The sequence below is a fragment of the Cebus imitator genome, unplaced genomic scaffold, assembly GCF_001604975.1.
Source record: "Cebus imitator isolate Cc_AM_T3 unplaced genomic scaffold, Cebus_imitator-1.0 Scaffold404, whole genome shotgun sequence".
NCBI classification, from domain to species: Eukaryota; Metazoa; Chordata; class Mammalia; order Primates; family Cebidae; genus Cebus; species Cebus imitator.
Window position 1 is genome coordinate 305,448 of NW_016107719.1, and position 22,492 is coordinate 327,939.

Here is a 22,492-nt window from a genome sequence, read left to right on the forward strand (position 1 = left end):
AGCGGCACAGGTGCTCAGCTTTGCGCCACACAGTAGGCACTCAGTAGATGCTGAGCGTGAGCGCGGCACTCACCGGGCAACCTGGCATCCTTACGTCCACCGCACGGGGTAGATTACCATCATCCCCATTTTACAGACAGGAAACCGAGGTGCAGAGATGTGGGGGCTTGCCCTAGGTCACAGCCAGAGAGCGAAATGGCAGACTCTGCCGGTTCCACTAACTCCAAGGTGCACGGGTTGTGTGAGCCGGGGGCTGGTTTCTGTGTGGGCAGAGGGAGCGGAGCAGAAAGAACCAGTCTGAATCGCCAAGAGGAGACAGCACTGTTTAATCATGCTGGACGGAAGGGCAGGGCATGGTCGGGGGGTGGTTGATAGCACCAGTCTTCCTGGCACTTGTGGGGCACTGTTCCTGTCATCCGGCCATGGAGCTACAGCTCCCTTGGCTGTGAGCACCAGAGACCACCCCCCAGCACCTCGGCCCCAGAGTCCGCAGGAGCACCAATGGGCAGAGGCCGCCTCCCTCTAGGGAGAAGAGCAGGCCACCTGGGTTTGGAAGGCTAGGGGGCCACTGGGCCACCCCACCCTGAGAGAAGGAACAGAAGGCCGCAGGTCCCTCCTTTGCCTCGGCCTCTCCCAGTGACAGAATATAGCCTGCTTCAGCTCCCCAGACCTGCTGAAGGCTCCAAAGCCTGGGGCTTCTGCCCTGGCCCTTGGCCTGCAGGTGTTTGTAGAGGCAACACCAGGCTGGGGCAGGGCTCTGAGGTGAGCAGCTGTCCACTGGGGCCTTAGCACCTTGATAAAGCCTGCAGAGTCAGGGCACTGGGCCAGGGACAGGGGAAGGAGGGGCAGAGAGCACCTGGGGACAGACATCAGCGTCTGAGCTGGAGGTCCTGGGGAAACTGGGGCTCGGATGCCTTTGGTGGAAGGAGGTGAGCAAGGCCCTGGCAGATCCCTGGGAGGGGGCAGGAAGGGGATCTCAGTGAGGTGGGCACGTTTCCTCACAGGCTGCCAAATCAGCTGTGGGGAGAGCTATGGGTGTGGGCTCCATTCCTCGGGGTCCCTTCACCCCCAAAAGCCCCCACACTCCTGAGTCCTCTACTCACAGAACCCTTGACCTGGACAAGGCCCCCTGGGGTTTGCTTTAACGATGGACATTGGGCAGGTGGATGAGGAACGGGGAGGGGATACCTGCCCCTGCCACCGGGACCCCGTCCTGTCTGCCTTGGGGAACAGTGGGTTACGGAGGACCAGCAGCACCTGAACACCCAGAACACAGACCCGTGTGAGCTGTGGATCTGCTTCAAAACCTGCGTACACATCTCTCCCTGCCTGGCTGGACTGGCCGGTCACTGAGGTAGGGGCAGGGCCTGTGTCTGACTCGCTCACCCTTCCCGGGACCCAGCACAGAGTGAGTGCTCGGTGTTTGATGAGTGAATAAATGAACGGTGGCTGTGGCAGTGCAGGTGTGAGCAAGAGAAGAGGGGAAGGGGCAAAGAGAACACAGTACATGGAGCCCTGGAGGGATGAGAGGATTTAAGAATGTTGGGAGAGGCCAGGCGCAGTGGCTCATGCCTGTAATCTCAGCACTTTGGGAGGCTGAGGCAGGTGGATCACCTGAGATCAGGAGTTCGAGTCCAGCCTGGCCAACAAGGTAAAATCCCATCTCTACTAAAAATACAAAAATTATTCGGGCATGTTAGCAGGCGCCTGTAATCCCAGCTACTAAGGAGGCTGAGGCAGGAGAATCACTTGAACCCAGGAGGCAGAGGTTGAAGTGAACCCAGATCACACCACTGCACTCGAGCCTGGGCAACAGAGCAAAACCCTGTCTCAAAGAAAAAAAAAAAAAGTTGGGAATATTCTAGAATGTGTGGAGGATTCTAGAATGTTCAGAAAGTACTAGAATATTCAGAAAGTTTTAGAACCTGGTTGCTCCAGTGTGGTTCATAGACTGATAGCTAGCATCAGCATCACCCAGGAATGTGTTAGCAATGCAGAATCCTGGACCCACTCAGACCTACTGAGTCAGAATCCACATTTAACACGAACCCCGGGTGATTCACGTGCACATCCAAGTTTGAGAAGTGCTGGGCTATGAGGCTGGAAAAGTTCTAGAATATTTAGGTTAGAAAGTTTCTTAAAATAGGTCCAAGAGAGAAGAGAGGAGCAGAAATAGTCTGGGAGGGACGGCGGCAGCCAAGAAAGAAACAGGGTCCTTCCAGAACGCCAGGTCCCCGGGGACCTCCCTGGCGTTCCCGCTTCACCGCGATGCAAACTGACCCTAGCAGGGGACAGGGCCAGCCCCTGAGCTCTCCGGCCGAGAGGGTGGCCCAGACGGAGGCCCTCAATCGTCCCCAGCCTTGATGAGGTGACCGCTGAAAGTGATGTAGGTGTCGAAGTTGTTGCTGTAGATGGCATTCTCGCGCTGGCTTTTGAAGAGCCGCACCCAGACGCGGTCCCCGGAGGCCAGGTCCAGCATCACGCTCTGGCTCTGCATGATGCTGCGGGCGTTGGGCTGCGCATACAGGACCACGACCTCCTTCTCATTGTGCATGATGTGCACGTACGTGTCCTTGTAGTTCCAGCTGTGCACGTTGAGGCTGAAGAAATAGATGCCGCGCAGGGGAGCGGCGAAGTGGCCGGCACTCATGTCGAAGCACCCATCGAGGTTCACGAAGACCTTTTCGAAGAGCAGCGTCTTGAAGTCCTCGCCGCTGTGCAGGGCCTCCTTGCGGCCCACCGAGAAGGCGAAGAAGTGCTTCTGGCAAGGGGGGCCGGGGCTGCCCATCTCCCCCTTGTCGCCCTTGCTGCCCTGCGGACCAGGCTCTCCTTGAGGACCATCCATGCCCCTGGACCCTGGGATACCCTTTGGGCCTGGGTCCCCTTTGTCACCTGCGGGGATAAGGAGGGGACAGTTCAGGGTGGACATCTGAGCCTTCTCCAGGGAGGTACCCACACTCATCTGTGAAGGTTCTGCCCCTGTCCCGGCCCAGAGAAGAAGCCAGGATTTATTTAGCACCTGCTATATGCCAGGCACTGCCTTCCCAAATGGCTACCTAAAGAAAACATGGCCCAATGTGGTGGCTCATGTCAGTAATCTCAGCACTTTGGGAGGCCAAGGCAGGCAGATCATGAGGTCAAGAGATTGAGACCATCCTGGCCAACATGGTGAAACCCCGTATCTATTAAAAATAAAAAAATAAAAAATAAATAGCTGGGCGTGGTGGCGTGCACCTGTAGCCCCAGCTACTCGGGAAGCTGAGGCAGGAAAATCACGTGAACCTGAGGGGCGGCGGTTGCAGTGAGACAAGATCGTGCCACTGCACTCCACACTGTTTTTGAGACTCCGTTTCAAAAACAGAAAAGAAAACATCATGACCATCTTCACTTCACAGAGAGGTTAAGTGACTCCCCCAGGGCCACACAGTGCAGGAGCAGAAGAGGCAGGACTTAAAATGTGCTCTGTCCCCAGGGCGACTTGGCGTCCCTGCACCCATCAGGGAGGGTCCGACTGTTGTCTCTGGGATGCCAGGCCCAGACCCCCACCCCAGGGTCACGGCGCCATAGTCCAGGCTGGTGGGGATGTGGGGCGTGCTGGAATGCACTTTGGGTTTCTTACCCAGGGAAGAAACCAAGAAAAATACCTTCGCCCACCTGGAGGAAAAGCCCAGGTTAGGAGCCAGGAAGCCCTTGGTTGGCCGTCCTGCCCCGTGTGACCTGGGGCACTCCACGGCTGGGGTCTCGGTTTTCTGGTCTGTGTTTTACAGAGGATGATGTCCATCTCACAGAGGTGGTTGTGACCCCTCAACAAAACGTCCTGTGGGAAAGCACTTTGCAACCTCTGCAAATAAGAGGCCGAGCAGTTTGCCCAGCACAGCCGGCCCGTCCCGACCTGCTCTGAGGTCTGGCAGCGTGTGCAATGGCCCCCAGCCAGGCACGGCCCTTAGTCCAGGCTGCTTTCAATGTAAGAGAAGCTGGTGGCCGCTCACCCCTGGAGGGACCCGACCTCACATAGCTCCCTGCCACCTGTCACAGGGCCTGGAGTCACACCAGCAATTGCACCCTTGCATGGGCTAGAAGGCCCTGTGTTTTCCACAGGTGGGGGACAGGGCAGAAAGGAGGGCACAGTCCCTTGGGGCAGAAGCCCAGAGAGGGGAGCAGGGCAAGTCCACAGCTCTGCAGAGGTCCGGGCCAAGGCCTCACTGGAGAGCCGCCCCTCACCTGCACAGCCCCAGACCGTGTGCAGAACGCTGGACAGCTCAGCGCGAGAGAGGGAAGGAGCGGAGGTGGCTAGGAGGAGGGGGCTATCTTCTTTTGACTAATAAGGTGGCAGGCTCAGGGCTGGGGAGAGAGACCAGCCTGACCTACTGGGCAAGGGAGCCAAAGAGTTGAGGCTGGGACCCAGGACTCCCAAAGCCAGCCCAGGGCCCCTCAGCCATGGCAGCCAACCCAGCTCCCAGCAGGCTGCTGAGCCGGGACCAGGAGCAGTGACCCCGTCTTTGCGGAGGGCAGTGAGAAGGGGCCATCAGCAGCCAGGCACCCCTCCAACCCCATGCAGAGGGCGAAGCAGGCCCTGGGGAAGCTGGGTGGGAGAGGGCTGTGAGGAAGAGCAATGATATCAGAGGACAGGCCAGAGGGCCACTGGTAGTGCAATGATGTGACCCCGTGGACAGCTCAGGAACAAATAAATCCCGGCTCCGTCCATGACAGCTGCATGTCCCCGGGGACACTGAGTTCCCCATCTGCAAAGTGGGAGGATTAGGAAAATACCGACCTCACGGGCTGTTGTGGGCAGAGATGGAAGCTACGGGTGTCAAGGCCTAGCCGCAGCCCTCAGCCACCGCAGTCCCTGTGAGGGAAGCGAGTCCTCCGTGTCTGATTGAGAGAGCGGGAGCCGGCCCTACCTGGATGGCCCTGGGAGCCCCACAGGGCTGCGGGCTCCAACCCTTGGCCCCTGCTGGCTGTTCTCCACACGACATTAGTGGGATCCATTTGAAACCTGGGTGGCACCAAGTCTCTCTCCCACTCAAACCTGCCCCTGTTCCCACACCACTCAGTGGAGCCCAGGTCCCTATGTGGCTGGTGGTGGCAGGTGGCCGTGTGATCTGAGCCTGGCGCATCTCGAAGCGCTGCCCAGGGCCTCTGCACCAGCCGTGCCCTTTGCCAGGATGTGCCTCTGCCGCCTCTTTTGAGCCTGTGCTCCATGGGTCCTTCACTGCCCACCCGTTTAATATGTAGCCTGCACCCCAGACCTGCACTCCTGGGGCCCCTTTTCCGTTCCCAGAACACTGATCACCATGGAACATTCCACTCCGCTAACCTGGCTGACGGGTCCCTTGCTCACGGCCTGTCTCCCCACCAAGAACGGGCGCGCGGATGGGAGGCATCTTGGTCTGGACTGGTTTCTGCCCTGCCTTCTACTCCCCCTACCTCAGCTCCCTGGCCCTCCCTGCCCACTACCAGGCCCCGCAGGAGGGCACTCACCCTTCAGGATGGTGATGTTAATGTAGGGCCTGACCTCAGGCAGGGCGTGCGGGAGGACGGAGGAAGAGGCTGCAGACACATGGTCAGGCACCAGGGGGTCCTCAGGGTCACAGCACCGTCGGCAGCCGCTGGCCACAGCTCTGTCCAAGGTGAGCTCCACTGCAGGGGCCTCACACATCAGGAGAAAGAGCAGGAGCACTGCCGAGAGGGAATCCAGGGTGGCTGTCCCCATGGTGACCTGGAACAAGGAAGGAGGGACAGGAACTGAATTTCACTCAACATCTACAATGTGCAGATGCCCGGGGTGGGCGGGTGCCGCCTCCCTCAGCCAGAGGGATCCTGACCTAACGCAGGAAGGAAGGTTATTGTCCCCATTTATCAGACAAGAAGACTGAGACCTCTGCAGATCAGCAAGCTCCCCGAGACCAGGAACGGACTGTGGCAGAGCAGGGCCTGGATGCTAAGTCTCCCGGCACCCAGTCCACGGAGGCTTCTGCCCCACACAGGTCTGGGAAGGAGAAGCCCCTCTGAAGACAGTCACAGCTGACAGCAGAAAGGGATCCCAGTAGGCCTTTGCCGGGGCAGGTGAGAAGACGCTCTAGCTGCCCATGGCTGGCAACCCAGGAGACCGTCCAATGCTCTCCCGCCCTTGCACCTCCCTCTGGCATTGTCTTGCCATGGACTCCACTATCGCTAGCAAACACGTGTACCCCGACCCCCAGCAGGAGGACAGAGGTTAGTGGACATGGGAAACAAACATGAAGGGCTCTGCAGGCTTTTCTCAGGGGGGGACAGGTGGCCGGGCCCATGCTTTGATGTGATAACACCACACAGTCCTGCCAAAAGAGACAGGAGAGTTCGTTTATCCTAGCAGACAGAGAGCGACGTCCATGAGAGCATGAGGGGTGGTGTGTGGTGACGGTGTCATTGCATTGCTGAGCAGTCAGGAGAAGGCATACTGGGGCCTGACTGCAGGCCATTGCTAGCCTTTAGAGTGCCTTTGTGCAAAGTGAAGAAGGTGCCCTCTGGACAAATTAGAAATGATGAGTCCCCTTTGGAGAGAAGCAATGCTGCGGGTGTGCAGCTTGGCAAGGGCTGGCGCTAGCCCACCACCCTGCTCAGCACCTTTGTGCAGTTAACAACCTATGCAGCCCAACCTTATCCAGAAGCCCTGCAGGGAAGGCTCTGGAGAGAGTTCATTCATTGGGGCCAGGCGCGGTGGCTCACACCTGTAATCCCAGCACTTTGGGAGGCTAAGGCAGGCAGATCATGAGGTCAGGAGTTCAAGACAGTTTGGCCAATATGGTGAAACCCTGTCTTTACTAAAACTACAACAACGAAAAATTATCCAGGCGTGGTGGTGCATTCCTATAGTCCCAGCTACTCAGAAGGCTGAGGCGGGAGAATCACTTGAACCTGGGAGGCGGAGGATGCAGTGAGCCGAGATTGCACCACTGCACTCCAGCCTGGGCGACAGAGCAAGACGGTCTCAAAATAAAAAATCATTGGAAGTTGGTTGTGTCAATCTTTGTAGCCCTCCAATCAGATGCCATGGTCGTAGATTGGAATTAAGAGGTAGGACTAGGAGGTCTGAAAAATTCTAAAGGATCAGAAAGTGCAAGTGCTGCTGAGGTTCTGTCTCTGGCCTCAGCCAGGAAAGGGTCCAGGGTTCCAGGAGAGAGGCAGGAAGTAGCCTGGACACCAGGCACTAGAGACAGGCCTGGGTTGGGTGGGCAGGAAGCCGGGCAAAGACCTTTGAGGTGGTGCAGCTTCTGGGGGCTGGCGCTGAGTTATCGCAGGATCAGAAACTCTGCTTTGAAATCAGACTGGTTTTTACACTTCTGGCGTTTCTTGTTTATTTCCTTTTTGCTCTCCTTTAACATTTAGTAGAATTCAAAAATATTTTTTCTGTGGTTAATACATGTAGAGAAGGTACAATTATTACTTTGTAAAATGCCACCCGATCTCAGCTGAGCACGGAGGTGACGGCAGAGTTTTAAAGGGACAGGATGGCCAGGTGCAGTGAGTTTTCCTGCAATCCCAGCACTTTGGGAGGCCGAGGCAAGAGGATCACTTGAGTGCCAGAGTTCGAGACCAGTCTAGGCAACATAGTGGGACCGTCTCTACTTTTCAAAAATTAAAATGAAAAATAAATAAAGAGGCAGGATCCCTGCCCCACCCCCAGAGCTGGGTGGTAGCAGCAGGAGAAGGGGGGTGGGCAGGAAGTCTCCAGAGCCACCTCCCTCTTCCTCGAGGTGACCCTTCCCAAGCTCCTCTCTGCCCACCCTGGTTGGGTTCCCGGTTCTGCTCACTAAGGAAGTCAAATCCTCAGAGATCAACATCCTCCCTGTCTGAAACTACCGAATCCTCTACTTTTGCTTATAAATGACAAATCCCAGTGGCTTTGAGAAGAGCAACATTTCCTTCCTTTTCCCAGCTATAGATATAACCTCATGAGAAAAGCTGAGGTCTTGGAGTCAGATCTGAGACCCAGAACAGTTTGCAAGTTGTGTGATCTAGGGCTAGCAGCTGAACGTCTCTGGGCTTCCTACTCCTTGACACTTACAAGATGACACCACCATCTCCTTCCCAGGAAGGACTTCAATGCAGGGAAAGTGCTACCTTGTAAAAGACTTAAAAAAAAAACAACAAAAAGTGTGCTCCCATCTCTTCCCTGTGCCTGCATGGGATGGGAAGGAGAACTTCTCCCAGAGGATTGGCATGGTTTGGGAGCATTTCTGATTCCTATTGGCCCCAGCCAGATGGGAGTCAAAAGCTGTAAGACAGAACCGTGGCCTGGGAGCAGGAATCAGGAAGCTGTTAACGAGGAAGAATAACCAGAGCAAGGATCACAAACTAGCTCTGGGGGAGGGTGCCGGGCAGGGACCCAGTGTGGGGACCAAGCCGCAGGGAGGACTTTTGGGGTCCTTACCGCTTCCACTGGGGAGCTGGGAACTCTTTGGGGAGAGAACGGGAAGGCAACTTTTCTCAGTCCAGGCAGGCTATGCAGAGCTGAGTTTGTGTGTGCCCGGGCAATGCTGTGCCCGGGCAGGGGCAGGCAAAAGCTGGGAGCAGCGGAGGAAATGTGGAGGGAGACCCTGGAGAGGCTGTCCCAGTCACAGGGAGAGAGCAGGGCCCCAGATGCTTCCAGGAAGCAAGGAGGGAAGAGAGGAATTCCAGGCTCTGACCGCAGCCCCCAAGCTGAGGAGCCTCTGGTCACTCACCCTGTGTCCTGTGGCCTCCCCTGGCGACTCACGGACCCTGAGCCACTGCATGGCCTCTGATTCCTTGGCCCATGTCTGCAATACTAACTTGTTGCTGGCCCAGACCCCCAGGCTCCGCAGAGGAGGGAGAGAGGAGGGGATGGAGGGAGAAAGGGTGGAGGGAGGGAGGGCGGAGGGAGCGGGCAGAGCCGCTTCCCACTTCCCCTCCTCCCTCCTCCCTCCCCTCAGCCTCTGGGTTCTGGGAGATAAAGGGAGACAGGGATTTCCTTTGCTTAACTCTTTGGTGATCCAGTGGAGTCTTGTTTTATTCAAAGCCCTAAAAAGTCAGAGCAGGAAGGAGTCCGAGGCCCCCTGATGATTGGGACGCTGACACAGGGATGGGGCACAAGAGCCCCAAAGTTGTTCAATAAGGTTGAATCCAGCCTGAGCTAAAGTGCTCAATTGCTCTGAGTCACAGAGGCAGGGTGGGTACCAGAAAAGGTGCAGGTGTTGGCCCTCCAGCCACAGGCTAGAACCTGGCCCTGCTATCTGCGATGTGGACAGACACATTGTCTCTGCGTTCCAGAACTGCGGTCCTCAGCTCCCTTTGTGCCAGACACATGGGAGGGCTTCATCCGGGTTTGCTGGGTGAATGAGCAGGCTGATCGCCTCAGGTATCACGCAGGTGTTAGAAAGGAGTCCTGATCCAGCCCCCAAGAGGTGATTCTTAGATCTTGCACCAGAAAGAACGTGAGGCAAGCCCACAGAACCGAAGTGAAAGCAAGCATATTAGAGAAGCAAAGAAACAAAAGAATAGCTGATCCAGAGGCAGAGCACCCCAAGCACTGCTAGCTGGCTATTTTTATGGTTATTTCTTGATGTATGCTAAACAAAGGGTGGATTATTCATGAGTTTTCCAGGAAAGGGGTGGGGATTTCCTGAAGCTGAGGGTTCCTCCTTTTTTTAGACCATATAGGGTGATTTCCAGACATTGCCACGGTATTTGTAACTGTCATGGTGCTGGCAGAAGTGTCTTTTAGCATGCGGATGCATTATAAGTAACATACAATGAGCAATAAGGATGACCAGAGGTCACTGTCATTACCATCTTAGATGTGGCAGGTTGTTTACCTCATCCTGTTTATCAGCAGGGTGTTTATGACCTCTATCTTAACATACCAGTCCTGCCAACTTCCTAGGTCTTCCTGTGACAAAGAATGCCTACCCTCCTGGGAATGCAGCCCAGGAGGTCTCAGCCTCATTTTACCCAGCCCCTATTTAAGATGGAGATGCCCTGTTTCTTCCCTACTCTCTTTTACAAGGGAATCCTTAATCTAAAGAGACAAAGATCCAAGATTAATATGTGTTCAATTTAAGAAAGCTTTGAGTAAGCTTATCTCCTTGTTTTATACTCCTTATAGGAGCATACTTTATTCAACTGTTAAAAGCTGAAAATAGCTCAAAAAGAGGGGGTTTCTTGACTGTGAAAAACAAAACAGAAAGATCAACGTTTCAAGCAAAAAGTCATAAAAGATTACTTCAGTCTTTTATTAGTTCAGTCTATGCAATTAATTCCTGTTTTGTTTGATATATATATGTTAGTTTTCCCAGAGAGTCTTGGATGTTGTTTTCTTTCTCCCTGCATTTAAAAGTACTCATCAAAGTCCTACAGCTGATTATAAACCTCCTTTTTAAGAGGAAAAAAACAGATAATGAAAAGACAATTGTCTATGCATGACAAAAAGGCTTAGGGCAGCCATGATTAAAGAAATTAATATCACTGAGTAGGAAATTTGGATAACTCTGTGGCACACAATAACTTAACATAACAATTATAATTATTATTAATAATGTACATTAATTCATATCAGAATTATAGGAGTTTCCCATAATTTTGGAACACATAACAAGAACATAGTTATATACAAATACAGCCCAAAGAAAGCCAAACATGATTTCATACTTGACAATGTTTCCTGTATTATTTTAATGTACCAAATAAGCCAAATATGTCATCTTTGGACTTAAGGGGGCCTAATATCTAAAGGACTAATCAGCTTAGAAAAAGACATAACTTAGAACTTGATTTTGAAAAGTTGGTCAAATATCAAAAATTTAAAACATTTGATAGTATAAAATAGCATCCCAGGTCACCATAAGTCATTTATTTGGCCAAAACAACTCAAATATGTTTTTAAAGGCAAAAACCTTTACTCACTGTTTTTCTTCTCTTTCTTTTTTGGGAAGAAAGTCTTCAGGAATACTTAGCTTCCCCACTCCCCCCCCTCAAAAAAAACCTGTCTCTTTTCTTTCCCTTCGTTTTTCTATAGCTTATTCAAAAGGCAAACAAAAATCTTTAATTATTTTTCAGCAACACATGAAAATCTTGTTCAAAAGAGAAAGTCAAATTTTACCTTTGCATTTGTGTGCTATTAATGTCAAACTCAATTCATAATAAAGCCTTATGGACAACTCTAACCAATTTTAATGTTTGACCATGAAGTAAGATTCTCATAAACCTTTTATAGCTCTTTACAATTTTCTTGTTAAAGAGTATACCAGTACTCTAAGAAAACCCCGTTACACTTTTATTCCATATTAAATTTATGAAAAAACTGAATAATATCCCTTTAACGTTAGCCAATAGATTCACACAGAATTTCTTTTACAAGATTAATCTTTCACAGACCTTCCACAACTTGCTCAAACCGTCAGCTTTATCCTACCTAACTTAAAACAATCCTTTAGCCCTCTAAAGTGGGGGAAACAAATCCACATTCTCATGCTTTCTTCCAGTCTTCTTACCAAAAGTACATTCTACTTTCCTTACACACCTTGCATATATAACTGTTTGTCCAGTAGTCTCAATTACATATGTTACAATGTTAACTCTTAGCAACTTTTATTTTTGGCAAAAAACCTGGTAAGTAAGCCGTTTAAATTATGTTCCAAGTGTGGAGCCTAGGACACCAGGCAGAAGGGCAGATAAGGTCTGACTCTTCCCAGTATAGCTGGGGGCATGGCTAACTTGACAAGTCCAAGGCCTTATCTAGAATCTAATGACCCCAAAGCAGGTAAGCTGGACAATTTTCAAAAGTCAATGATGCAGTTTATGACCTTGAAGCTTTTAGCATACCTAATATCTGACCTGCCTAATTTAGACTAAATATCTAAATTTTGAAGATATTTTAATTTTACCAGTAATCTTTAAAACTGTCTTTATTTCCCAAAGATTATTAAAGTCATGTGAACCAAAAGGTGTTACTGTTTCTATTTTTCCTGACAAAATATTTGATTTAAGCACTTATTATTTGTAAGCCAATTAATCAGAGCTTTTTCATATATCAACATCACACACACAACACATATAAATACACAGACAGAAGATCCAGTAGTTGTAAGATTTTTCATTTGCCAGTTTTTAAGTTTCTTAATTCGATTACTGACTTCAGGGTGGAGCCCTTTAAGGAACAGGGCCAGGAAACCCTGCAGTTTCTAAGGCCTAATAAGTAGGCACAGCCGAAGGCAAAACAGATGCCCAAAATGAAAGAGTCCCATTTTTATATTGGATTCTGGATCCCAAAGAGAGGGAATCAGCCCATCCCGCATGGGAGTCTTATCTCTCAATGGAGGCTGGGGACGCTTCTATACCTTCTAGGTGGCCAAGAGCATGATTTTCTGATCCAAATGTGCAAAGGGCCAAGTACCCCCCCATAGCTGCCATTAGCCATCCCTAAAACTGTATTTCCCACCTAGTTATTATATAGCAAGGCTAAAAGCTGTCTTACAATGCAAACTAATTTCTGATATCCCCAAAAGTCACAACTGTCAGATAACACAATGTGAAATAGAACAGAGCCTTAGGTTTCGGGAGGGGTCTATCTGCTTTCAGTTCCTAGGGGTCCATGAGGAAAATAGAGGTGTCTCCCAAAATGGGGTCTGTGGCACCTCCTGTTTTTCCCAAGGAGTCCCAGGCTATTAAAATTTATCTTAGGTCCTCTCAGATGGGGCATCAAGAGTGTCAAGAAAACAAAATGGAGAAAATAATTCAGTTGACTGAAAAGAAAAACTTTTTTCAGAAAAATAAGATCTAAGAAGAGAAAACAAACCATAAAGGCCTTTTCAACGTATGTATAGCTTGGATATCCATTTTTAATTAAGCTGACTTTTAACCAAATCTTGTTACCAGACTCCAGCCAGGACAAACAGCCAATATTTCTGGCTTTTGAACTTCACAAACAGTAGCCTCCCAGATGAAACCAGTAAGCTTTAACTAAGGTTATGACTTAACCCAGGTATATGAGGTATTTTCAAAGAGGTGATAAGCAGTTTTTACCAGATCTAGACTCACCAAAGATAGCTCAGAGAAAGAAAATTCAAATGAGAAGTCAGAAGCTGTTTATGGAGGGGAAGAGAATCAATAAATGGCAAAGGTCACATAGATATTAAACCAGAAAGGACTCATTCCCTAAGGTGAGAATTGAACCTGGGTCCCCACTGTGAAAAGACAAAGCCTTAGCTTCTGAGCCACAGAGCTGGATAGCTTCTGTTGTTTTTCCTCGAAGGAGACTAGAGAAGCCCATTTCAAGCTTACAAAGGCTGTCAACTGCTCAGGATAATTTTTACAGCTATCACGTGAACCTCCAGCTTCCTGTCCTCTGGATGAAGGAGACTAAGAGAAAGAACTCCCACATGGTCACAAAGTTAAAATCCCAAGGACATAAAACAAACAAGACAGAAACCTCATGCAGTTTTTATTTCAGGGACCTGCCACAAAGTTTGTAACTGACCGGTTTGCTGGGCCAACTTGAATAATAGGCTTATAGGGGTCCTAGGCCTATCCTACAGTACCTCTTTTTAGGACAGGTTGACACAGAAAGATAAATTCACAGCACAAAGTACAACAGATTCCCTAGAGCTTAAGACTAGCCTCCACAAATCCTTTTTCTTTCTTTTTATTTTTATTTATGTATTTATTTATTTTTGAGACAGGGTCTTGCTCTGTAGCCCAGGCTGGAGTGCAGTGGTGCGATCTTGGCTCACTGCAACCTCCCAGGTTCCAGTTCAAGCAACTCTCCTGCCTCAGCCTCTCAAGTAGCTGGGATTACATGCCTAGCTAATTTTTGTATTTTTAGTAGAGACAGGGTTTCACCATGTTGGCCAGGCTGTTCTTGAACTCATGACGTCGTGATCTACCTGCCCCCGCCTCTCAACGTGCTGGGATTACAGGTGTGAGCCACCGTGCCCGGCCACCTTTTTCTTATTCCTCAAATTCCTTGCAGGAGAGACAGTGATTTTGTATCATTTATTCAACCAGTTTGCACAAAGAAAGGGAGGCCAGAAGCCTGACTGGTAAGAAATTCTTACCCTTTACCAGCATGCCAGGCTTCTGGGTTCCCTTTCTCTGTGTGGCTTTGACGGCCCTGCTTGCTGTACCATTGCTATGGGGGCCAAGCCACATTACAAAAGAAAATTGTCTTTTCCATTTCATGGAACCACAGGCAAAAGCCTCTGAATTTTGTAAGATGCCGCCCAACTGCATGGGGAAACCCAATTAACATTAATATTTCCCCTTCCCGGTCACCAGCTGCCTCAGTCAGTGCCCAACATCAACCTGGCAAGGCTCAAACTTGTCCCCAATGGCCCTTGTCATCTGCAATCCTCTCTAAGTGGGGTAGAATGGCCTCCAACCAGGAATTTCAACATGTGGTCTCTGGGCACGATGGAAGAGTGGACAGTCACCCTGAGTGACAGAAAGGATAGGAAAGAGAAAGGAAAGGGGAAGAAAAGCATTGCCTGCCAGAAGGTGGAGAAGGCCAGCAGCTAAGGGAGGCTAGGGGAAGAACCACCCATTCCGTCGACACTGGATGGGAGGTTCAGGCGGTCGCTTGTCAGTAGCGAAGGTATCTTTTCCAGCGATCCCATCGGTTCTGAAGTTGCCCCCTTTAGGGAGAAGAAAGCTCCCCACGTCCCATGATCCTGTACATGCCTAATCCTGTCACCCACAGCTGTCAGCAAACAGTACAAGGCAGATTAATCCAAAGACAATAGGGCTTTCATTTCTCCTCACCAAGGCACTTTATCAAGGGGGACCTCTAGCCCCCTAAATCTTAGGAAAGACTCCAACCTTCTGAAGTTGGGCCTCTAACCCAATTTCTGACAACCATCCTTGCCCTTTACTAAGAGGGGCCCTTAACCCCTATTTCTTAGGCGGGACGCTAAACCAAATCCGTACTTGACGCAGGATAAAATACCCCACTGCTTACCCAAGGTCGGACAATCAGTGCTGTAGTCTGTTTCCTCTGGGTCGGTGGTTTCTCTGGTATCGTCCCTTCGTGGTTCACCAGAAAAATGATACTAGAAAGGGGTCCCGATCCAGACCCCAAAAGAGGGTTCCTGGACTCTCACAAGAAAGAATTTGAGGTGAGTCCACAGAGTAAAGTGAAAGCGAGTTTATTGGAGAAGTAAAGAAACAAAAGAATGGCTACTCCATAGGATGAGCACCCTGAGGGCTGCTGGTTGGCTATTTTTATGACTATTTCTTGACTAGATGCTAAACTAAGAGGGGGATTATTAATGTTTTCCAAGAAAGGGGAGGGCATTTTCCCAGAACTGAGACCTCTTCTCCCTTTTAGACTGCATAAGGTAATTTTTGGACATTGCCCTGGCATTTGTAAACTGTCATGGTGCCGGTGGGAGTATTATAATTAGTGTATAATGAGCCAGGAGAACGACCAGAGGTGACTTTCATCACCACCTTGGATTTGCTGGGTTTTGGCAGGCTTGTAGACCACATCCTGTTTACCAGCAGGGTATTTATGACCTGTACCTTGTGAAACCAGTCCTGCTGACCTCCTATCTCATCCTAAAAATGACTAAAAGGAGGAATAATGCCTAACCTCCTGGGAGTGCAGCCCAGCAGGTCTCAGCCTCATTTTACTCAGCCCCTAGTCAAGATGGAGTCGCTCTGGTTCTAACGCGTCTGACACAGGGCCAGGGCAGCAGCCAGGTCGCTTCCCCATGCCCCAGCCCCAGCTACCAAAGTCGTCTTCCCCTGACTGCAGTCCTGCCCTTGTTACTGACTCATCCTGGTCTTCTAGAACTGTTCCCCTGTGGAAGTTCATAGGAGGGTACCCTGTGTACCTCTGGGTCTGGGCAGGGTCCTGCCTCAGTTTCCTTTTTGTTAGGCTGAAGTTGGGCAAAGACTCTCTGCCCTGGCTTCCTGGGGCCCAGGACTCCTGTATAAAGATGGCCTCAAATGTCCCTTGCCCTTCCCCAAGGGATCTGGTGGGTTCTGGCTGGCTTGTTTACTGCATATTCCTGTTCTACATTTGTTGGGGACTTCTGCCTGAGCCAGGTCTCATCTCTCTAGGAGCTTTTGGCCCCCAAAGGGTGCTTATATCCATTACTTCAACTAGTCCTAGGGAGCTGGAGTCAGGCTGCTAAAGTGATTTGCCCAAGGTCACATACCTGGTGGAGAGGAGCAAAGCCCCCCTACAGAACAGAAGACTCACCAACCTGACAGAGTTCCCTCGGGGCTTGGGCATGGGCATGGAGCAAAGCTCGAAGATCAGGGCCATCCCCAGGAGGAGGAAGGTGCAGGAGTACAAGGACCCCAGGGGGAGGGGATATATTTAAACCGAGGACTTTGGGTGCTAAAGCCCAGTCCCCACTCACAGCTGGACAAAACGTGGAGGACAGGATAGCCTCTGGGCTGTGTGTCCTCAACCAGGACTCATCCTTGGGCCTCCAATTTCCAATGTATTTGGGTGATAATCAAACAGAAGAATATGAAGCCTGGAGAGATCCTCAGAGATGATCTCATCTGATTCTTTCATCTGACCAGCAGGGACATTGTGGCCCAGGGAGGATTTCTCTTTGGCTCAAAGGTCAAGTAGCAGACGAGTCCAAGCTGGGATGACAGCCAGACCCTCCTAACCTCCAGCCTTGTGGTGTTGCCCCTCCCAAACCAACTTGGAATCCCCCAGGTCATCCATTCAGGGGTGCAAAGGGGCCCCAAGGAAAGCAGACTGAAGGACTGTGGCTGCTGGGAACACCCAAAGGCCTGTACTGACCCTGCCCTCTACGTGGCCCTGCCTTAGGCAGCATTCCCAGGGCGCAGAGCCACAGCTGCAGACACAGGGAGCCAAGGGGAGCCTCCCTCCCTGCAGCCTCTAAGGAAAAAGGGTTCAGTCGGCAGCACTGGAGAAAGAGACAGCTCCTGGCTGGCTCCAAGCCTTGGGGCTTAGAAAACTGACCTTCTGAGGAAAGGGGGATGGAGAGAAAGATCGATGGGACTTGGGGAAAAACAGGCTGGGGACACAGGAATGGTTTTGTCAAGGGCCAACTGTGTGCCTGGCAGCACATCCCATGCCGCCCTCAAGAGCTCCTCAGCAGGGAAGAGCTGCTTACCCCACTGCACAGGTCAGGAGGCTGAGGTCTGGAAAGGCAGGCAGCTCACCAGGTTCCAGGGCCACCTCACTTGGCTCCCAGGGCACGCAATGCCCCAGAGAAGGGCCTCCTGTTCCTCTAGGTGCAGGGCAGCCGGCTGGAGTCAGAGCAGGCAAGAGAGCAGAACTCTGGAACATTACACTTCAGTATTTTCCCTCCCACTTGCTTTCACCAGGCCTGAAAATTCCTCCATTCACGCGTCATCCCTTGGTGTCCCAGCCTTTCTGAAGATCTCCTCAGCTGGTCAGGTGGCCTGGAAACAAAGCTGCAGCCCTGGGGCAGAAAAACCTGGATGATGAGTCAGTTCCCCTCCCAGATGTATGACCTTGGGCAAATTTACCTCTCTGAGCCTTGGTGTGCCTGGGCCAGATAAACATGGGGCGGCCAGGACCATGTGAGCTGACTGGTGGAATGTGCAACGGGGGCACTCCCCACTGGTCACCCATCAGTAAGGGGTGTGTGCCCTTTCTCAGGTACCCTAGGACCCAGGACAACATAATGACCAGGAGGAGTGTGGGCCCAGGGTGGCTCTCATCACCCTGCTATCACCCCCAGCAGCAAAGGAGGAACCCCAATGCAGAAAGCCAGGGTATGGGCCCTTCCCCCAGGCACCTCCACCGTTTCCCCTAGCCCTAAGACGGAGGGCTTTGGCCCCACCCATTCTGCGGGCCTTCCATGTCTTGACTCCTCTAATCCTTCCAACAATGCTCTGAGGTAGGCACACGTGTTAACTCATCCGTCTATTTTACCGAGGAGATAGATGAAGCACAGACTGACACAGCAGGATGTGGTCAACAAGCCTGCTAAAACCCTGGCCACCATCCTGCACTCGCCCACGTTACAGCCCGGGGTCAGGAGAGGATGTGAAAATAGGCACATTCGAGCCAGTGCTTACAAAGCACCGCGCGCTTCATATACTTAAAAAATAAAATGTGTGCCTGTCAGAAAAGCAGACAGGACAGTAAACATGATGATTCCTGGCTTCTGCTATGGAGGCTGTGAGTGGTCAGTCACAGATCTAATTGTTCTAGTGCAGAGATCAATTTCAACAAAGGAAGACGCCAGCGCCTCCTGCTGGGCAGAGTCGCCGGCCCGGGAACCTGGGAGGCTACCCGGCCCCGGCCCCCGGCCCCCCACTGTCCCGCTAGCCCGTCCCACCAGCCTGTCCCCTCCTCAGGGAACTTTGGGGCAGGCCGGGGCGCCAGGCACTCGCTTCTTCCTCCAAACCCCCGCAGTCCCCGCAGCACCCCCCAACACACACCGGCTTCCTCCCGCGGGCACAGCCCCAGGTCTTGTTCTATCGAATCCCCCACGTTGACCCGTCCAGGGGCGGGGTAAAGTTTCGCTCTCCGGACCCAGTTTCCCCCTCCTGGGCTTTCAGTAGCGAGCGTCGGATCCCAAAGGTGTTCAGCGGAGTTGGGCGGTCTGTCAGGTTTTACAAAAGGGGAAACTGAGTCAGGAGAGCGCCAGCGCCGCACCAGGCACTCGGTCCCAGCGGGAAACCTACTGATTGTTGGAGGAGAAACCGAGACTCAGGGACACCGCGGGGCAGCAACTTCCTCCCCCGACAGGACTGACCAGAGGCAGAGCCAGCAGGTTCCGGCTTGCGGTTGGCGCCAACCTCTCCTCCCCTCCCTCCAAAAGGAAGGGGAACGACGCCCCAACGCCAGGCTCGGGGAGCCCCTCCCTCTCCACCTGCTTCGGCCTCAAGCCCTGGCTCGTGGCTCCCTTTGCACAGCCCAGGGCCCAGGCAAGCGGGACCCCCACTGCCAGCGCAGCACCAACGGCCCAGGGCCGAGGACCCGCCTCCTCGGCCTACACTCCAGGGCCTCGCGCCAGGAGCACTGAGCCGCTGCCGCGCCGAGGCAGGGCCTTTGCGCTTCCGGCGCGGAGCGAAGCCGAGCAGATCCGAACAAGTCCGAGTCTGGCCGAGTGCTGCCGAATGCAGCCGAGCAGAGCCGAGCCTGGCCGAGTGGAGCCAAGTGTCGCCGAATAGAGACGAGTCCAGCCGAGCGCAGCTGCAGGCGGACACCACGTGGCGACTGGGCGAGGCCTGAGGACCCGCGGCGCCCCCTGCCGGGCCTGGGGAGCACCCGCCGCCTGTCCCAGCAGCCCTGCGACAGGCCGGTGAGATGGGCGTGAAGCCCATTTTCCGGATGAGGAAACTGAGTCTACGAGAGGTTTTGAGGCTGGCTCAAAGGCACTCAGCGCCAAAAGGTTGTGGCGCTGGGGTTCAGACCCGATTGCGTGGCGGAGAGCTCACCTGCCACTGCCGCCCACGTTCCGTTCCCTCCCAGGTAGCTGCGGTGTGAAACGGCCCAGCAGGGAGCGCCCCTCCCTTCTGAAGAGCAGGTGCAGGGTCCTGGCTGGAGTTCAGAGGCTACCCCTGATCTTACAGAGGGAGAGACCAGGCGCGTTCTGGGGGCTGTCGAGCCAGCAGCTCTCCTGAGCAAATATTGACACATCTGCTGGCCACTGAAGCGGACAGAAGGGTGGAGAGGCCACATCTTGGCTCTTCTGCTGGGCTCCGAAACACCCCACCCCCACCGCAGGCCTCAGTTTCCCCACCTGTAAGATGGTGACAGAGGACGTGGGCTCCAGGAGAGTGTGAGCCAGAACCCAAGGTGTCTGGGACCCCGGGGGATGCTGAGTGTGGCCGGGGCACATTTTTTCAGCCTGTGAGAAAGCGAAGGCTTGTCACCGTCCGCACACACGTGTGCACTCTTGTGCGCCCATCATTCACCCCTCGGTGCGAGCATGCTGCTATGAGGCTTGCTGGAGGGCTGCTGGCTGCTGGGATTCTGGGGAGGAACCAAGGTCCCCGTGGAGACTGGGCTGCCGTCTGCCTGTTGGGTGTTCCTGTAGGGTGTTGTCTCCCCCCGCCCCGCAGCATCACTCCTGTCCACTCAGCCCCTATTTTCACAGTTTTCTTTTTAAACTATGGTCCCTGGACTAGGGCCTGGCATGTCCACGTCACACACAGCACCCATGGTGTGCTGGGCGCTGTCCTATGCTGTTGCAAATATTAACTCATTTAAACTTCCTAGCAATAGGACAGTTACTCTCATGCTCATCTGAGAGAGGAGGAAATTCAGGCACAGAGAGGCTAATTAGTTGGCTCAAAATCAAAGAGCTAGTGAAGATGAGCTGAGATTCAAGCCCAGGCACTTCCAGAGTCCGTGTGCTTAAGAATTGCTCTCTGGGTCTCCTCCCTCCCCCCACTTAAGTCTCTGGGAAGAAGTGGAGAGGACCGGTTCTCTTTTCTCCCTTCCTTCCTTCCTTTGTCTTTTTTTCTTTCTTTTCTTTCTTTCTTTCTTTCTTCTTTCTCTGTTTCTCTTTCCTTTTTCTTGCTGGCTTTATGCAAAGGGCTGGCATTCTGATTGTTCTTTTTTCAGGTTTAATCCTTTAATAAAGTTTTCAAGTAAAAAGTAAAAAAGAAGAAGAAGAAAAAGAATTGCCCTCTTATCATCTCCATCACTTCCTTGGTTCCTGGAAGACAGACAGGCCTTGTACCAGACTTCTCTGCCCGCAGCCTTTTGCAGTTGGCAATGTTATAAGTAAAATTTCGATGCCACAAAAGAAATAGCACTGGAAGATGAATCCTCCTAGAAAGGCAGTTCACTTCTGTAGAAGGCTGCAGCGCATGGACGGGCAATGATGGCCGCACTCACTTAGACAATGGAGGAAGAGGTACTTACTCCTGACGGGGGTTGATGCTGCTGCTGTGTCATCCCCTATTGGCTAGGGTTAGACTGCACAAGCTAGACTAATACTGATCGGCTATTTTAGAAAGAGCAGGGGTCTGGGATGAGTGGCAGGCTGGATGTTTTGGCAGGGAGGATGGTTACAGGTGTGTCAGAGCAGGTAGCCAGAGGTGATCAGGTGACCGGGATGATTGAGGGTGGGGGGAGCAGAAGTGAACTACTCATTAGAACCGGTGGAGAAGGTTGTTTACTGGAATTCCAAGGAAGTTAAACTTTAAAATAGAGAATTAAAGTATAAGAGAGCTGATCAGGACATACTGATTCTTTGAAGAGAAACTTGGGGTTCACTATAACAGCAACCACCCAATAAACTCTTGGAGAGTTTAAAGGAATGAATGGGTTAACCCAACTGGTCCTCTGGGAGCCCCAGGAGAGAAGCGGCCATGATCTCAATTTTGCACTTGGGAATTAGGTGTTTGCCAGGCCTGCATTAACAGAGCACCACGCACTGGGTGACTATAACAACAGTAACTGATTGTCTCACGGTTCTAGGGGCAGAAGTCCAGGCTTGGCCACCGCAGGTTAATTCCCTGTGAGGCTGCAAGGGAAGGAAGGGCTGCTCCCAGCTTGTGCTGTGCCGGCAATCTTTGGTGTTCCTCGGCTTGCAGGTGCCTCATTTGATCTTTACCTTCATGTTCATGTGGTGTCTCCTTGGGTGCCTGTCTGTATCTGAATCTCCACCTTTTTTTTTTTTTGAGATGGAGTCTTGCTTTGTTTCCCAGACTGGAGTGCAGGGGCATGATCTCCACCTCCCAGGTTTAGGTGATTCTCCTGCCTTAGCCTCCCGAGCAGCTGGGGATTACAAGCGCACGCCACCACGCCCAGCTAATTTTTGTATTTTTAGTAGAGTCAGGGTTTCACCAGGTTGGCCAAGCTGGTCTCGAGCTCCTGGCCTCAGGCGATCCACCCGCCTCGGCCTCCCAAAGTGCTGGGATGACAGGCGTGAGCCACCGCGCCCGGCCTCCCCCTTTCTTAGGGACACCAATTGTATGGGATTAGGGAGCATCCTCAGCGTGACCTCTTCACCATCTACACCTACGATGACCCCGTTTCCAAATAAGGCCACATTCTGAGGCTCTGGAGGTGAAGATTTCAACATAGGGATTTCAGGGGGATACAATTCCGCCTTAACAGGGCTGGATGCCCTAAGAAGCCCTGTGTGACACAGCCTCTGTCCCGAAAAAGGGGCCTCTCTGCCACCTCCTTCCTTTTACTACCTTACTCCAGCTCAAGGCCTCAGCGCCTGCAGATGCCTCTGCCTGGAACGCTTAGGTCGAAACCTCCACTCTAGACGCAGCCCCCATCAGCCCCCAGCCCTCCTTAGGCTCACCCAGAGCACGCGGCATGTCTCCCTCCGCACTGAGACCCTAAAATTGGGCTACACCTCCTTTTGTGGGCTGCCTGTGAGTGCTGAGAGTACAGGACCCGTGTCCGTTTGCCTGCACTGGACCCCAGCCGCCTGCCAGGGCTTTGCATACAGCTGGTGCTCAGAAAAGCCTTTGTTAGCTAAGCGAACTATATCCAGAGGTGAAATAAATGACCCAACGCCACACAGTAGGTTTGCTGTGGGAGGTCTAGGGCCCAGGCCTG

At 52.2% G+C, this 22,492-nt stretch overlaps 1 protein-coding gene across 6 annotated transcripts; it reads right to left on the reverse strand.

The window, feature by feature from the left end:
- Positions 1 to 309: 309 nt before the first annotated feature.
- Positions 310 to 19,051, reverse strand: C1QTNF6 (C1q and TNF related 6). 6 transcript variants are annotated; one of them, XM_037731510.1, is made up of 4 exons: positions 18,400 to 18,915; positions 17,149 to 17,403; positions 5,485 to 5,722; positions 310 to 2,892 (listed from the first exon to the last, which is right to left on the reverse strand). In XM_037731510.1, the coding sequence occupies exons 3-4, from the start codon at positions 5,714 to 5,716 to the stop codon at positions 2,345 to 2,347; spliced, it is 780 nt and encodes a 259-aa protein (XP_037587438.1). In that variant the 5' UTR covers positions 5,717 to 5,722; positions 17,149 to 17,403; positions 18,400 to 18,915; the 3' UTR covers positions 310 to 2,344. The 6 variants fall into 6 exon arrangements, with proteins under 6 accessions (XP_037587438.1, XP_037587439.1, XP_037587440.1 ...); XM_037731511.1 differs by lacking the exon at positions 18,400 to 18,915 and adding an exon at positions 14,954 to 15,083 and having other exon boundaries at positions 17,149 to 18,318; XM_037731512.1 differs by lacking the exons at positions 17,149 to 17,403; positions 18,400 to 18,915 and adding an exon at positions 18,945 to 19,051.
- Positions 19,052 to 22,492: the final 3,441 nt, after the last annotated feature.